Source organism: Carettochelys insculpta, chromosome 25 (genome assembly GCF_033958435.1).
Source record: "Carettochelys insculpta isolate YL-2023 chromosome 25, ASM3395843v1, whole genome shotgun sequence".
In the NCBI taxonomy this organism is placed as follows: domain Eukaryota; kingdom Metazoa; phylum Chordata; order Testudines; family Carettochelyidae; genus Carettochelys; species Carettochelys insculpta.
Window position 1 is genome coordinate 1,189,266 of NC_134161.1, and position 17,373 is coordinate 1,206,638.

General features: G+C 42.7%; 1 protein-coding gene across 1 annotated transcript; it reads right to left on the minus strand.

Annotated features, from left to right (window-relative positions):
* Positions 1-1,793: 1,793 nt before the first annotated feature.
* ARCN1 (archain 1) lies at positions 1,794-17,360 on the minus strand. Its single transcript, XM_074976920.1, has 10 exons — positions 17,227-17,360; positions 12,255-12,518; positions 10,729-10,908; positions 10,298-10,503; positions 9,058-9,222; positions 6,959-7,124; positions 5,454-5,601; positions 4,571-4,679; positions 3,421-3,625; positions 1,794-2,157 (listed from the first exon to the last, which is right to left on the minus strand). The coding sequence occupies exons 1-10, from the start codon at positions 17,227-17,229 to the stop codon at positions 2,068-2,070; spliced, it is 1,536 nt and encodes a 511-aa protein (XP_074833021.1). The 5' UTR covers positions 17,230-17,360; the 3' UTR covers positions 1,794-2,067.
* Positions 17,361-17,373: the final 13 nt, after the last annotated feature.

Here is a 17,373-nt window from a genome sequence, read left to right on the forward strand (position 1 = left end):
TTTTTTTTAAATTACTGTTCTTACTCCCTTAATAAAAAAAAAATAAATGAGAGAGAGAACTCAACCATGAAATGTCCCATTCCTCTTTATTTCAATGAACTCCATGGAGCTGCAGTCTCTATTTCTGATAGTATTGATACTCTCTATGTTGTGAATGAATCAAAGCTGAGCCATTCCAAAACATGTTGAGGCCAAAGCCGTGGCTGATTTTCTTTTATAATACTCTTTATTTGATTAGAGAATTTGCATTCTTTGTATACACTGGAATGTGTTCTATTCCCAGGTCATTATTATACAGGGTTACAAAACTTTTTTTTTATTACCCCCAAAGTAATTTAAGAAAAAATGCTCCTTTGATGTTTGAAACTAAACTTGACTCCATTTTAAAATCATACAGACAAGCAACTCTTTAACACAACTGAATTAATATTCATAGTCTACTTAACTACAGGACAGGATTTGCTTCCCCCTTCTCCCAGAGCCCACCACCCGCACACTGAAAAAACTGGAGTTACCTTTCCTCACTGATGAAATTAAGGAAACAGGGAGAGAGATAACTTCTTTGGCAGACAACCTCACAAACACTGGAGTGCACTTAGTCCCAAACAAGCGTCTTCCCACTGGAGCACACTGCACGAGTTTCTAGGAATGCCATGAACAAGAAAATTTCCTGTCATCCACAAACCAGCAAAATAATTCTGTTTGGATAAAACCCATGAAGCCTTGCTACAATGGTGGTTCCTGAGCAAGGTTCCTTGTTGAAGTTATGCAGTCGGCCATGCATGGCTCAGAAACAGACAGGCTGAGACCACCACCCAAAGTCACAATTAAACCCACCACAGTTCCAAAGAAAGAGGTTGGGTCCCTTGGGTATAGAGTAGGCAATGCTATTCCACTTTGAGAGGAAACACCTGTTCTGTAGAGCAAGAGGGTGTGGCAGCCCTCGCACACAAAGCAAACTTAGAAGCACTACAGTACTTGATTTTACCTGAAATCGTTGTGCTGAAACCCTACGCCATCAATGAATGCCTAGAGGATCACTCTTCTCTGCTCTTATGTGGGTCAAGCAGACTTACCCAAACATGAACCATGTCAGAGTAACCAAGCCCTGTGCATGGGGTTGAACAAAGCACGATCCATACCCTTTTTTTACAGGCTACATTTAGGAAGGATTAAGATGCATGCTGGCAAGTATGGGGGCTCAGTTTGCTGGGGAAGATTCAAATGGATCAAGAAATGCTACAAAAGTTATTCACTTGAACTAGACAAAATGACCAAGTAACTGGCACAGGCGCTACACCAAACAGTGACAGAATTCCAGGTGCTCTTCCCCCCCCACTCTGCCAGATAGAAGCAGTCAATTCAGAAACTCCAGTCCCTTTGCCAGCTGGGAGACAAATCTAATTCACACCAAAGGCACGTGGCTCACTGTTGAGCTGGTCCAACTACAGGTCCATTACTGAGAACCAGACGTGAATAGGCAGCACAGCAGGAGGACAGCCAAAGGACAACCCCCAAAACGCAGCTTTAAAATCAGGACCAAGTCCAATTAGTTTATTCCATTCTCAAGACAAAGGGACCCAAAAGGCATAATGCCCATGTGTAGAATGTCTTAACGCGGATTTGAATCCATGAAAACAAGGCCAGAAAGCAAGGGATAAATTAAAATAGCAACAACCAGGGACAAAAGAAACAGAACTGAATGCACTAAGACGGAAGAGAATGTGGTGTAATTTCATTCTGGGAATGGAGCTATGTAGCCAGCTTTGTGGGAGAAAGGAAGGGTGGGGGGGAAAAAAAAAATCAAAGCCAGGGTTTCTTAATGGAGATCGTGCTTTACTTCTGTCCAGTAAAATCTGCCAAAGAAATTAGCAACCTTTCCCCATATGATCATATCGATTCTCTGCCAAAGAATGCCTGTGACCCAGGAACAATGCGGTTGGCAGACACAGCTGTGTGTCCTAGCAGAGAGAGGGCTGCGACGTTCCAGACATTCAGAATATACTTCGGCCTTTTTGTCTTTTAATTTAAAAAAAAAAAAACCACTTGTTATTCCCTGCAGCGGCGTTACAGGATTTCATATTTGTCCACTAAGAAGGTGGTCTCAGTGGAAAACCTCACGGGGCTGTTTCCGTCTACCTGGGTCACTTTGGTAACCTGTGGAGTTAATACACACAAATTAGTTCAAAAGTGATATTGTGCCCCCAAAACACAATTAAAATGAGATTTTTGCATTTCATATCATGACAACAAAAGGGCTGGGGTGGCTGGGCACACCACCTCTGAGCCACAAGGTCAACTACAGCTTGAGATCCTGAGTGAGAAGAGTTTGGTTTTCAGCTGTCCTTCACGGACAAGAATCCAGACACTGTGCAGAGCATCCTGGACAGAACTGAGCTAAGGATGCTGGTTAAGGTTCAAGGTGAAGAAAGGTCACACTGAAGCTTGCTCAGTTTGACCAGACAGCTGGATAAGTAGTTCTCTGTCCTGTGGCTGTTTACCCCACACAAACAACCCTTCACACTAAGGCAAAGGGAATATTCATTTGCTTCAGGTGATCATCCTCCACCTTCCACCCCAGCACACTTCTCAACTACCGTGATAAATTGATTGTTTTAGTCACCCTCTCAGGAGGAAAAATGTAGCAAATTCTTAGGAGATACACTGAAGTAGTAATCCACATCCAACTGAAATTGCACGGCAAATTGTAGGAAAGCTGAGTGGAATTAACTGGAATTTGTCCAGGATATCCGCATTAATGTCCCAGCTCATGAAGAACATTTAACACAGGTATCTAGAACCTTGCTTTGTCTTTTCTGAAAGAGATGGCGGCATGGACCCCGAGCATCTGGCCATGTGCACTTACTGATTTAGCACAACCACTTCAGGCAGTACTTAGTTTCCTGGAGGAATCCCATTTAGTGGTGATCTAGCATTATCTCCCTGCTTGAGAGGTCTGAGAAATCAGAACACAAAATGCTACAGCTGCAAGTCATCCTCATTACTGTTACCCTACTCTTTCAGCAGTGCTGGGTGGGAAGACTGCACTTCACTGAACAAAGGGAAGTCTCCATGCAGCTTCCAAGGGCTAAAAGCAGTGAATGGGAACTGCAACACAAAATGAGACGGCTGCTCTTGGAGAAGATCCAGCAGGAAAAGATGGATTAAGGAGAGAAACTATCTGAGAAGAGGATAGTGCAAGAGAGCGTCCAGCAGACCAGACAGCAAAGTGCAGCCACAGCTGGACTGTCTCCAGGAAAATCAGTGACACAGCTGAGCGGATGCTAGGAATGCAGAGCCAGGCACCTATCCACAAAACAATTAGCATGGCACTGCAACTGCTTATTCTGAGAACTGCAGCGCTTTAGGCTTCTGGGCTCTGCCCCAGAAGGGCACGCATGAGGTTGGGAGTGGGCATACCTGTATGTTGCAGAAATTCTTTTTGGAGATGAAGGAGACTTGCACTGGGAAGAAGTCATTGGGCTGCCCAGCTATGCTGAACTCCAGGCTGCCACTCTTGTTTTTGGCATCTATCACTGGCAGGCACCACTCGAGGAGATTCCTTCTGCTATCATGGCGATACTCCCCATCAATCTCTCCAATCACTGGGGCACCAACACTGGACCTACAGCAGGGCAATACAGAGCTGTACATTAGCTCATGTGAACACAGGTAAAGACAGCCTCAGAAGGGATAGCTTACCACCTGATAGCCCTCTCAGAATTATGGGGTGTGTGTCTACCAAATTCACGAACACAAAAAAACGCATCATGGACTGTGAAATCTGATACTGTGTGCTTTTATCCTATACTATACACATTTCATGGGAGAGACAAGTGTTTCTCCAATTAGGGGTTCTGACTCAAAGAGAACTGCCTGGGAAAAAGGGATGTCACAAAGGCATTCTGTGCTGACTTCAGAGTCACGCAACCAAAGATCAGGGGCTGTTGGCTGGGCATGCAGCTCCGTACACCGGGCCTCTTCCAGGAGCAGCACAGACACAAGGGTGGCAATACCATGCCACACCTTCCTTACTTCTGCACTGCTACCTTCAGAGCTGGGTGGCTGGACACTGGAGGCTGCTAACTGAAGTCCCAGCTCTGCAGGCACAAGCACAGAAGAGAGGGTGGCAATACCATCCTTACTTCTGTGCAGCTGACGATGGTGACTCTGTGTTCAGCAGCAATACAGAGGGGTAGAAGTACCTCACTTCTGACCTCCTTTTTGGATCAGGAGCCCTACAATTATGACAACCTGAAATTTCAGATTTAAATAGCTGAAATCATGGAATTTACTATTTTAAAATCCCATTACCACAAAAGTAACTACAATGGATCATGAATGTGTTAGGGGCCTCAGCATGGGTGAGAAAGGAAAGGAAGGAGAACAGCCAGTCTAAAAAAGGGTAAGTCGGCTTCTCAGATGGGGAAACAAAACAGCACTAGATCTGCAGCAGAAACACACTGTTCACATAAATTCCACCGCTTCCATAATTGCTCGACAGGGAAAGATCCTGCAGGATACCTACAGGTGCTTGCTAAGCACAGCTTGATCCCCAAATCCTACTTACGGCAATGGGATTGTGATGACAACGTCATTCAGTTCTAGACTCTCCTCTTGCAGCTCATATTCAATGTTAACGTCACAACCATTCCCGCTTTCTGACGGCCAGCAGTTAACTATGGGCACAAAAATGCACATTGTGACCTTGTTTTACAAAAGCGGTGAGCAACCTGCAGCCTCCGGGGGTTCCAAATGTGGTCTGCGCATCCCCCTCTCCCACTTCTCCCACACAGTTGGGTCCCTACACTTACCAACTTTTCTATCTCCCTCCTTCCCAGCACTTCTGGAGAGCCAGGAATCAGCTGATTCACATCCCGTCCCCACTCCTTCCCTTCTCTCCCAGAGCTTGAACACAGTTAATCTGCTGATTTGCCACATTCAAGTTCTGGGAGGAAAGGGAAAGGGTAGGATGGGAATCAGCCTATTCAAAGGGCTCAAGAAATGCTGGGAGAGGAGGGGGACAAGGGGTGGGGCACACTTGGGGGCAGGTGGCAGAGAAAAGGCTGGGCTGAGGGAAGGGTTGAACAGGGATAGGGCTCTTGAGAAAGGCATACTTAAGAGAAATGCATGACAGCACTAAATGAATGAGGAATAGTCATCAATACCAATCACATCCCAGAGCTGCCAACCCACCTGAGCGATTGCAGAGCAACATACATATTGTCTAGCATTACTGAAAATAGCCACTAACTGGCTAAAGCATTTGTCAGAGGGAAGAGGGACTAAAATCATGTTATTCCTTGCATAATATCCGAGTAAAACATTCTACTCAAGGCAGAGCCTGCTGTTCCCAATTGGTCTTGGGAGAGGAAAAGACAGCCAATCACAGCTTCTTCAGCACAGGCACCAGCATCTCATCTGAAGAATGCCACACGCAAACTCGCACTCACTTGTCAGTGGAATGAAAGACTCTTCTGTGGTCTGCAACCTCCATTTCAGTACCCCCACGTCACTGTTAATAGGGAATGATTTCTCTGGGTTCTTCAAGCCAATCAGGGATTCAGCAGTAAAAAGTTTCTTGTCCACATTTGGGTGAGTCTGAAAAGAAGGAGATTGGAACTCTCAGGCTGGGTAAGCTGTTCATCACTGCTTTAATTTTAACTCAATATAGAGCACAAATGTGTCTGGGTAATACTGTTTCTGGCAAGTTGCTCCTAATGGCACATGAATACCTTTGCCAGGGAAAATTGCTGATTTCAAAGTGCTACAGGATCACAGTTACTTGGCAATCCACAGTTCACTCAAAGGAGCAGAATGCCTGTTTACCAAAAAGTTTCATTTGGCCAGCTTCCCTTCACCTCCAATCCTTTCCTTTTAAAAGGGATTCTGGCAGAAAACCTAAATGTCAGCCTCAGTTTTTTTATAAAGTTTTAATGAAGCTTGAGAATTGCAGGAATATTTCCACTTAAATTCAATTTGAAATTTATTTTTAAGCAAATAAAAAGAACAGCAACCTGCTGTGTTGTAGCCTTCTACTACGGGGTGCAACAGTCTAGAAACCAGTAAAACTGTTTTCCTCAACCAAATTGAGAGAAATGAAAAAATTAAATCATCTAAAGGGGGAAAAAATTACATTTTTTAAAATCCAAGTGGTGTTATACTATATCAATAAACACAAACGGCTACTTCAGCAAAGCAGATTAGCATCTAAAGTTACATTGGAGGGAGAGGAGCTGCTATCACCATCTGACTCTTCTTGGAGCAAGAGGTGGTCGAGTATTAAGGAAGAATTCTTGGTCCCTGGAAAGGTATTAAGAATTTCCATCACTATATACAAGGTCGTCTGACCAACTAAGCAGCAGCACTACCTAGTGGTAAGGCTCTGTGCCATGGTCAACAGCATATAAAGCGGGGAAGTTTTCAGGGCTCAGCAAGCACATGGAGAAAAAGGTTGAACACGTGACAGTCTCCTGAGTTTGCGACATTGACTGTAGGCTAAAAGCGGTGGTTCTAGAGACCGTTTCTGATATTAAGAGCAATGACAACAACAAAAGTAACTGGGAGAATAAGCTGTCTTCTGGCTGACTACATTGTTCATCATCTGCTGAGAGTAATTCAGTTCAAACACTCTCTTCTTTACACGGGAAACTGTCAATGTAACAGTGTCAAGCAACACACTGGAACTGCTGCAAACACCAGGTGACATCAAATTTTGTCAACGTGCATCATGGGATACAGAAGTCTGTGGGACCATGAGAAGTGTAAGAAACGATTTTCAAATTAACTCAAGTCTTCTAAACAAGAGATTTTCTTTATTTGTGCTGTACTTACATTTACTGTAACTCTGCCATTTTCAGCTGTATCTAGGGAAGAACTTGGATAACAATATACAGGACAGTACTGCTATAATCCACGACAGATGCATGTACAGAAGACAGACGTCAGCCAGCCTTACCTGTAGCTGTACCCCCTTCTTGTCTTCATTTTCTACATGGATGCGAATCCGGGAAAACTTTTCATCTAAGATCCTCAGCATAATCATGCCATGCAGCTCCATGTTCTGCAGCCCACCATCACGGCCACAAGTCAAGGATATCTTCTCCTCAATTTTCATATGCACACTGCAGAGAAGAGAGAGTCCAATACATACCAAATGTGGTGGTTTGACAGGCAAGATACAGGTTAATACTCTAATCCAGTACTCTGGTCCGCCAAAATCCATAGTCCAGTATGATTTTATGTCCCCATGATGTCTACTCATCATGGGTGTGGCCAAGTATCTCATGGTCCCTTAAAGGCTGTTTACAGCCACCAGTCCTGGCTCTCAGCATTCTGTGCTGTTATTTAGTTCTAATTTAATCCTAAATGTCTTCTTAGAGCCCAGTAATCAGCGGAAGAAGTGTTGGTAATGCTACTAGACAACATTAGCCTCCTGTGATTCACCAAATTCTCTGGTCTGGCACCAGTCAGCAGCTCCTGAGGATGCCAGAATAGAGAGGTTCAACCTGTAGTTGTTTCTTCCCTTTAAGATCTGACAGGGACAAGCAAGTTTTTAAAAGAGTGCCCAAGACAGTGTTGTCAAAAAAAGAATGACCCAGAGCAGAGTCATGCAGAACAGTATTATAGAAACATGCTCATCTGGCTCTAAACAGGTTCACAAAGACGACACTAGAATCATCTGTGTATGGTACAAACCTGGAACAGATGAGACACCAAAATGCAGAACCCTGTCTCTTCTTTTGCAGAAAGCTTGGGCAGTTTTCAAAAGAAAGAGCTAACTATTGAGAAAGTCTACATTTTAACCTTAAAAACAAATGGACAACTTTGGTGCTTCAAAAAGACAATGTGAGTTTATGTAGTGCATGGCCAAACTATTTTATTCAGTACAAAATAGAAGATACATAGCCAATATGAAAACTGCCCTTAAAGGGTGGCACTCCTAGACTGTGTTTACACTAGCTCCCTACTTCAAACAGAGCATGGTAAGTAGGGTGTCAGGAGATTATTAATGAAGTGCTGCAGTGCATACATATGCAGCACTTCAATAAGCGAATTCTCCCCTGCGGCAACTTTGAGGTGTTAAACTTCGAAGTGCCAACTCACGTGTAGCCATGGCTAACCCACCGATACTTTGAAGTGCCTGGGCAACTTTGAAGTGCAGTAAAGGGACTTCCAAGTTGCCCAAGCACTTCGAAGTACCAGTGGGTTAGCCGTGGCTACACGTAAGCCAGCCCTTCAAAGTTGCCGTGCGCCCGGGGGGTGTTAACTTAATGAAGTGCTGCATATGCAATGCAGCACTTAATCTCCCAAAACCCTACTTACTATGCTCCCTTCAAAGTGTAGGGAGCTAGTGTAGACACAGCCCTAGTAATGTTTTTCACTTAATCTCATAAAATTTGTATATTGCTGTCTCGAATGGCAGCAAACAGCTCTATGCTCCAACATGAAAAACAGGAGTATTGCACACATGTACTCCAACTGGCAATTAGTCAGGAACTCTTCAAGATTCCAACACTCAGAGCAGAGAAAGACGACTTCTGATCCAGTTACCCTTACACTTGATATCTGATGACAAATTAATATGTTCTCAATAAAAGCAACAAAAACAGTTAAGGAGTCAGAAGAATAGAAGTATGAAGAATTATTAAAAATACTGTACTACTCAGCTAAGAGCACATGATGGGGCAGGAAGTTGAAAGATGGAAACTGTTTCAAAGTATCTAAAGGATCCTGACACCCAAAAATAAGAGAACTGGGAGAAAGAATAATTAGGCTGAATAAAAATTCAGAAGAGTGAAATTTCCAAATCACCTAAATGACTTAAATGCATGAGTCCCAATGATTTTCAATGAGACTTGAGTGCCTAACGACCTAAGTTATTTTTGAAAATGGGACTTAGCCTAAATAAATCCAGATTCTCTTGAAAAATTTAACCAATGCATAGATCTATTTAATACCACAAAGTGAAGAGAACTGACATATCTAGAAGCCATAAATGGAATCTGCATTTAAACTGAAAATAGCATCCCTCTTACATCCCAGGACAATACCTACCTCTCCATGTTAACAGGTGCAGTGAGAACCTTGGCTGCCTCTGAGGAACGCTTGCCTACAGAAGAGGTCATGATATTTTCTCCTTCTGATTTCAGCTTGTCCACAAAGTTGTCCACCTCCTTCCCCTTAGCTCCAAGCTTCAAAGCCTTACTGGGACCTGATGGTCTAAAGAAGAAGAACTTGAGCACCCATCAGACAACTATAGCAGCAGATATCACCTTTCAGCGATTGTTTCACATTACAAACTGGATCATGCCCACATCACAGCTTTCACTTTTTTCAAAGCAAGTTGAAAAGAGAAAGAGTAAAATACTGAACTGGGATTTAGGAAATCTGGATTCTGTTGCCAGCCCTACCAATTCCTCTGTGACCTTCGACAAATCATTTAACCCACACCTCAGTTCCTCATCTGTAAAATGGAGACAAAGCATCCTTTCCTGTCCTGCAGACCTATCAGACTTCATTAATGTACATGAAGTACATAGATACTGTAGAATAACAAAATAAATTACATATTTCACTAACATTGTCTTCAGTGATCTTACCAATAGTTCAATCCCATCAAAAGATCACTTGTAGTGATGAGCACCACAAGAACTCTGACAAATAAAACGGGCAGTCAAGGGAGCACATGGTGGCTATGGGCAGCAATTCAGATTGTTAGAACAACAAGTACAGGGCCATAAAAGTTCAGAAGTTCTCAATACTGCTTAGAACAACCTAGTGGGAGCACCCGGCATCTTTATTCCACTCAGCAGCTGCATGCATAGATGCACCATGATAACTAGAAAGATGCAAACGTGCAGAATCATGCAGTAAAGTGAAAGCTCAAAACATCCAAAATGCAGGTATTAGATGGTAGAGAAGCTCTCTAATGTAGCTAGAAGAAGAAACTAACATATGCACAAGGTAGTAGAGCACACTAGCACACATTGTCCATGGGTACCCCCTCACGCAGTGTGTATTTTTTGAGCATCCTTCTGTGTCATTTAATTTCACTTGTCTAGCAAAGCAGTTAAATCAGCAAGATGAACTAAAACTGCAGTCTGTCATTTTAACAAACAGCACTCAGCGACTTTTCTCTTGCTCATGAATGCACTCTACCTTAAAGCCCTGTAGCAGATCATTTTAATCCTGCTCCCGCTATTGTAGCAACAGCTACTGTTGGGCCCCAGTCCTGTGGCAGGGCTATACGGTAGTACCATAGCAGGGCTCTAATTTAACTGAACTAGTTTCATACCTGGATGGTGCTGGTGCCACTTTGGGCTTCTCTGTTTCAATAATGGTCTCCGTGATCATGGCTGCAGTTGTGCCCCCAGACACAGCCGAACTGCCAAATCCACCAAAGCCTGGTGCTTTTTTGCCCTGCCTCTCTGCATCTCTTCGGGCCTGCTGCAACTCCTTGGCTTTTCGTCGCATTTCAGCCTTCGCCTCACGCTCTTGAGTCTACAGGAAGAAATACAGACTGACTAGGTCTTTAAGACTTTGATCTATTCCATTCATCAAGTATAATGAGAGAAAGAAGAAATGAAGGCAGGACAGGCTGTTTACAAAATTTTAAAATAAACTTGATCCTGAGTTATGATGAAACCTGGAACAGCAGCAACCTCACAGTACAAAATGCAGCAATTTAGTTTCAAACTACTAAGACATGGAATGCCTCTGCCCCACCTCTCTGACTGCTCGAAACACCTTCTCTTCATGTGAGTCCATCTCTGTGAAGGTCCGAATTTGTGCCAGGTTTACATTCTCACGGTAGCCCAGAGCAACAATTTCATCAAAGGCAAAAATTAGGTCAAAGCAGTGCTCAGAGATCTCGTTCTCCTCCAGAGCTCGGCAATATTCAGGAATCTGGTTAGGGAGAATAAATAAATAAGAAGTCTCCACAGAGGAAGAGGACTATCTGAGTTAATCCTCCCACCACATGTACAAAGTGAACGCACCCCATGCACAAGTGTGACAAAGTGTGGGCTTTACGAATTTTATTCTCCTTGCTATGTTGCATGTGTTTCCTGCTGCCCTGTGCTAACCCTGTGTGCGGGTGCACCTCAGTTTCCCTGGGCACTGCACCAGTACCTGGTTGGTTTTGGGAGTTTTGTCTGTGACAGTGTCTCATGGGCACACAATAGCCAAGCCCTGCCTAACCTGAGCCTTGGAGAGGCTCCAGCCAGGTGTCACCTTTTGTGAGGAAGCAAGACAAAGGCAGGAGGATGGCTGAAGAGGAAGCGGGGAGGGCCAAGGCCCTGGGCCCGAGCCCTGGGCCCCCTCTCTCCAAGATGTATTGTACTGACTGCTTCTGGTTTCTGTGCTGAAAAGTCTGTCCTATGCTGTTTCCCTGTCCCCTAATAAACCTTCTACCTGCTGGTCACAGTGACTCCCTCACGCTCCGTGATAACAGATTTAGCAGAATGCCTGTGCAGTACTTACATTCTATTTTCAGCAAGTGAGACTTAAGTGGTGCTGAGGCTTCATGTAGACTCTGCACTGGGGTTAGTTTCAACTAAAATCACCTCTTCTGTAACTCTCCCAGCCTCAGCTGGAGCCAAAATGCCACCCCAAAACTACCTTTTTTTAAAACCATTAACCAGTCATTGCTTTTTTCTAGGGTTAATAAGGAGAAAGAGCATCACTATTAAAGCATGCATTTTTAAGACAACTGAAATGCGACATTTTATTTCAGGTACATTGTAACAGGCAGCAGATATTAAGCTGTGATTTCCTGGAGTTTCCAAGATATATTTGGCTGACACAAAAAGAAATGATAAAACTTCATACAGACAATACTATGAATACATTTGCAGACAGTAATCCTGCTGTAACAATCTACTATACTAAGTGCACACAAATTGAATCTATTCTAGTTATTTTGTACAAGTAGTACTGAGGTCTTGTTTATAGTACTACATACTAGTTAAATACTTAATTTACTGAAAGATTGGGCTGTTCTGGTTTAAATCTCTTAGATTATCTCTAAGACAGCCATTTCCTCTAAAAAGGCCTCAGCTGAAGGAAGAGTAGAAACTTAAGGATCAGACTCAATGACTACCTACAGGTCACTATGGGTCATAGATCAGATTCTGTTATGAGACATTGGTTATAGCTGTAATAGCTCTCTGATACATCCCTTTATAACATCATTCATTTAGGACATCATCATCTGAACTGTGTATTGAGCTAGCTTGGAATAAAGTCCTTACCACTCTAGAGAAGAGCCGGAGTGTTTCTAGGTCTTCTAGGATATTGCTATTTTTGGTGGTGATCAGTACCATATACAGCTTCTCCATTGGCTGATATACATATCGCACACTCTCTGTCTCCACAAATGTGTGTTGCTTTCCAGTGTTCATAAGTTTGGGGAAGGCTGCCAGGAGCCCCTCAATGCGGGTTCGTGTCATCTCCACAAACTGCCGGGAAACTATGGCCTTCCCTGCCTTTGTGCAGACAGCTGCCGCCAAGAGTACCTAAGAGGAATACAAACATTGATTAGTTTCATTCATCACACACATTTTCTGAGGCTAGACAGTCTCACAAAATGTTTGAAATAATGTTCACTGTCTGCATAAGTGAAAATCAGACCTTAAATTCACACTCATCTGTCTAGTGTCTAGCGTACTTAGTGTTAAACAAAAATATTTATATGAACATGTATATTTTCATCCCTGCTTCCTCTTTGCAAGGAAAACAGAACCCTTTCAGGAGAGAACGCGCTTCTGCTTTCAGAGGTAACGCCCATTCCCCACATCCAACTAATTCATGTCATTCTGGCTAGAGTTGACATAGCTAACCAACCCGATTTCACAACAAGTTTTAGGACAGAGGTACAGTGCAGTAAAATCTCAAAAGCGTTCTAAAGCACACACAAAAGGACCTCAAATGCTATTTGCTAGAATAACAAAATAAATTACATATTCCATTAACATTGTTGTCAGTGATCTTACCAATAATTCACTTGTCAACAGGCAGGGCAACTGTCAGAAAAGAGCTACTAAAACATGAATCTTCTGCAGTGCTTCAGACATTATTAAAATGCTGCTCCTTTTCCCAGATTAGCTTGTTTTAAAGTGACATGTATGGAGCTGAAGCCCAATATTTACTCTTTGAGGAAAAGAGTAAGAGTTTTATGATATCTACCATCCAAGGAAATGATTTAATTACACTTCTTTGAAAGATTCTTTTCACTGATTTTTTTTTAAATGATATTCTCAAATGGTACTGGAAAGCCACACTGGAACACTTCAACAACAAAGCGAACAGGGAGCTCTGAATAGTACAATGAAACTGAAGTTAAATTTTACTGTCCAAACTAAGTAACACACAAGAAGTAATGCAAAGGCAAAGATACCAAAAAGTAATGTGAAATTATTTTAACATGAACATTAATAATAAATGAGGGAATGTTTTTAAAAAAAATCAGCATAAATGTGTCATCAATTAATAATATACTAAAAATTACTGTTCACTGAGCGTTTCTTAGGCTTTTCATACATGTTATCACACTGATGACAACTCAAAAGTAGTGAGACAGTTGCCAATTTATTTCTTAAGGCTTTATCAGAATATTTCAGCTTTCTACCAATTTCTGTCTACTGGAAAAAGATTACCTTAACTTCTTAACTGAATTGTTAGTGAGACTTCCATGGAATCTGACTTCTATGCCAAAGATTCAACCTTTGCTTCTTTATTTCAAACTCTTTGGTAGTTAAGCAAATACAGCAACTATCAAATACGGGCAAATTTCAGACTCTGTGCCAAATAGGTTCATAACCACACATTGCACAAGCAACTCATAGCTGGAAATAATATTTAGATGCCTTGATGAAACTGATTAAATCCCATCCAGGCAATAATAGCCTTATATTAGTCCAACAAGTCAGAGAGCAATACAAGTCCATGACATGGACAAGTTAGAAGTGAGTCTCGGGCTCCTGCCATTGCCTAATAGGCACACAAAGCTTGGCACTGGACAGTCCAGATGTACCAAGTGTACCTACTGCATCACCCACATGTAATGCCCCTCCTTAAAGGGGCAGTTTTGTATGATGCACCAGCAGGCTTTGTGGAAAAGCAATCTACCACCAGATGAAGTAGAGGATTGAAAATAGAAAGCAATAATAGGATTGTAATAGTAAAAAGCTTACAGTCTTTAATTTTCCTAGAACTCTATCACTTGAACGAGACAGTAAACACACAAAGTCATATTACAATAAAGACAGACTTAATATTCTAAAAAGGCCTTTAAACTTAACATTAAATGGCTGTCCAGTTTATCTAAGGCAGTGGTCACAAATTACTGTACAGTTTATAAGGCATCACAGATCCTGCAACTGACACTGTCTCAGTCAAGAACTACCACTTAGGAAGCAAAGAATAAGGATGTGTCATTGCTCCATCCTAATCATTGATAATCCAAACAGAATGGAGTCTAGGACTGTGAAAAGGGCACATGAGTCAGGTTTGAGCATATTCCACTGTTCAGTCACATGGTGGACTTTTTCTGGGCTTTGGACGTTGGCCTGTTAAGCACTGAGTAACATGTCAATAAAGAAGACTCAAGAAAGGTAACAGCATCCTCAGTTTCCACTGTGGAAGGAGCCAAAGTATAAAAATACTGTTTTACTATATTAACTATCACAGTGATGAGAGTAATCTAAGGCCAACAGAGCAAGTATATCAAGAAAGTCCTCTCTATAAGCAAAGCTATGCTGAACTACTGCGTATGACAGCTTGAAAATCTTGTAACAAACTACAGAATACATTCACAAACACCAGCTTCAGTTGTTTGGATTTATTTCATTAGATTTAACTAATGCTGCAAACCTATAACTTGACTAGTCAACTAGATCTTAAAAAGGATAGATCCATTTATTAATTGACAATTTTATTACAGAGAGTACCTCCTGGATGGACAGCACATGGTACACACATTACATTAAAAAAAAGTAAGAAATTATCAACCTGTCATAGCAATTCTTTTTAGACTACTAACTTGTGAAAGCAAGCGATAACTCATTTTAAAGGCACTTAAAAACCTTATTCTACTACACAACAAAAAATAGTTTTTCTTGGTTTGGCGCTTGTTTTAAAAGTATATTTTTCTTAGTTTCACTAAATTAAGTGAAGTATTTCCCCAGCAATAAAAGATTATAAACAAAGCAATTCTTCATTGAAGGAGCTGCGAAACGTGAACAGTGAAGAATTATATCCAACTAATGTTCAAACATCACATACTTGATTAGAAACAAGCTGATAATATCAGCTATGAACCTGAAACTGTGATTAAGTTATTCAGCACTTGATTTTGATGCATTATACTTTTGCGTGTGTGCGGCTCACATAACACAAGTAGTTTTCCCAGTAAAGTCAAGGACCACAACAATAGGTTGAAGGAAGAACAATTATTCAAAAGGAGCAATCCCAAAAGTTACATGTTGTTTTAAATTAAGCAGTCCTTTTGTGTAAATTATCTCTGGTTGCACTTTACTTACAACATTGTTGTGACCTGTCAAATTTTCCTGTCATTTAACATGTTGCAATCAAAAAATCTTTCCTCTGGGTAGTTCCAAGTTATTTCAACATAGTATGAAACTGTTTTAAACCCATTTACTAATTTACTGAGTAGTATCAGCATAATGTGATCTCAAAAACCACATTACTGAAATTGTGTATAAGCCATGGCACTGCAAAGAAAGGAGAGTCTAATGTAATTTACTGCAATTAGGAGCCACACTAGCCTCTTTACAATACAGACAATTACAATACCTGAATTCATAAAATAAAGTATCAGTATCCCTGGAATGAAGCAAAATGGGTTTCAATTTGAATAGCTGCACTTAGCTGTTTGTACACACTCTGGACCAATATTAAACTATGGGACTAGTAATTCTGCCTGCCAAACTTGAGACTTGTAAAGGAACCTGATTTTCAGAAAGTGTAAAGTAACCACTGTCTGAAAGTAAGGTACCTCCAGGTAGACACTCAAAGTCAGTGTTTACTTTTGAAAATCTTGGCTATGGACTATATAAAAAAACCAAAGCAAGTGCAGGAACCTGAGGCCACAACAATAATAAGCACAACCTGAATTCTTTTCCCAGTCCTGTCATTGATTCATGTGTTTTGGGCAGACCACTTAAATGGTCTGCGTCTCAACTTTTACATGCCTAAAACTGAGATAATACTGCATCACAGGGTTTTTAATGTTAACAGTATGGTCTAGAAACTACTTTTAAAAAAGCATTATGATAATGCTGTAATTCAAACAGCCAATCTTAATCAAATGTATGTACTGTTGTCTTCTTATATACATATCTATTATACACACAATCTTTTTATCTTGTGTGTTGCAGGATGCAATATCATCATATTTTGCATTTCTGTAGCACTTTTCATCTTTGAAACCAAACTGCTACACAAAGACGAACGCTCCACTTTTGCATCAGTATAATCAGCCTCTGTTTATAGGCGGAGAAACGCATACACAGAGACCAAATAGCATGTCAACTAGAGGAACAAAAATAGGAAGCAGACTGTAAGAGTCCTGACTTGAAACCTTGTGCTCCAACTGTGCAAACTCTGAGCCGCAGAACAGTTACTGGACATTTATCCGCCTTGCTCTCAGCCGTCAAATTACACTCAGATCCAACCTACAGTAATTTCCTTTGCTTCCCAAGCAGCTGCTATAATTGCTGAAGACATCCTGTGCGATCAAGAATGGGAGCGGAGGTCTGCACAATGCAGAACGTGAAGCAACGTGCCAAAAGTCTGTGGTATTGGGGCTGGCTGCTTTGCAAGAGGGCACCGGTGTACCCAGTTCCCGTTTTCCTCTGAGAACCAGCCTTAGGGGCAAGCGGGGCGACGCGTCCCAGCTCCGTGCGACGGGCTCGTGGGGCATCGCTGGCTGCCCCGCGGACAGCCACCACCGCAGCTTGGGGCAGCCCGGGGGCAGGCCGCAGGCGAGCCTCAGAACCACGGCCACAGCGACAGCGGAGGGAAGGCTCCCAGGCGGGGCAGGCCCGGAGCCTGCACTCAGCGGACGAGGGGAGAGGCCCCGCGGCAAGGTGGGGTCACAAAGAGGCCCAGGGACCCTTCCTTCGGGGCGGGGCCCCCCTCCCTCGCGTGCCCCACGGCCCAGCTGCCCCAGACACTCCGCGCCCGCCACTGGCCGGCACTTACCATGGCGGCGGAGCGGCAGTACGGCCCGGCGCGCTCGGTCTCCTGCTGCCTGAGCAGCAGCCGCCACGACTCCCTCCAGCGGCCCCACAAGATGGCGGCGCCGAGCCACGTCCCCAGCCGGAAGCGCCGGCACGCACGGGGGCGGGG

Excerpts from the sequence above, each read along its gene's own strand:
- ARCN1 (XM_074976920.1), bottom strand. Across the intron at positions 10,504-10,728 it reads TGTTTCGAGCAGTCAGAGAG|ACTCAAGAGCGTGAGGCGAA; the intron begins GTGGGGCAGAGG and ends TTCTTCCTGTAG. Across the intron at positions 7,125-9,057 it reads GCACCTGTTAACATGGAGAG|TGTGCATATGAAAATTGAGG; the intron begins GTAGGTATTGTC and ends TCTTCTCTGCAG.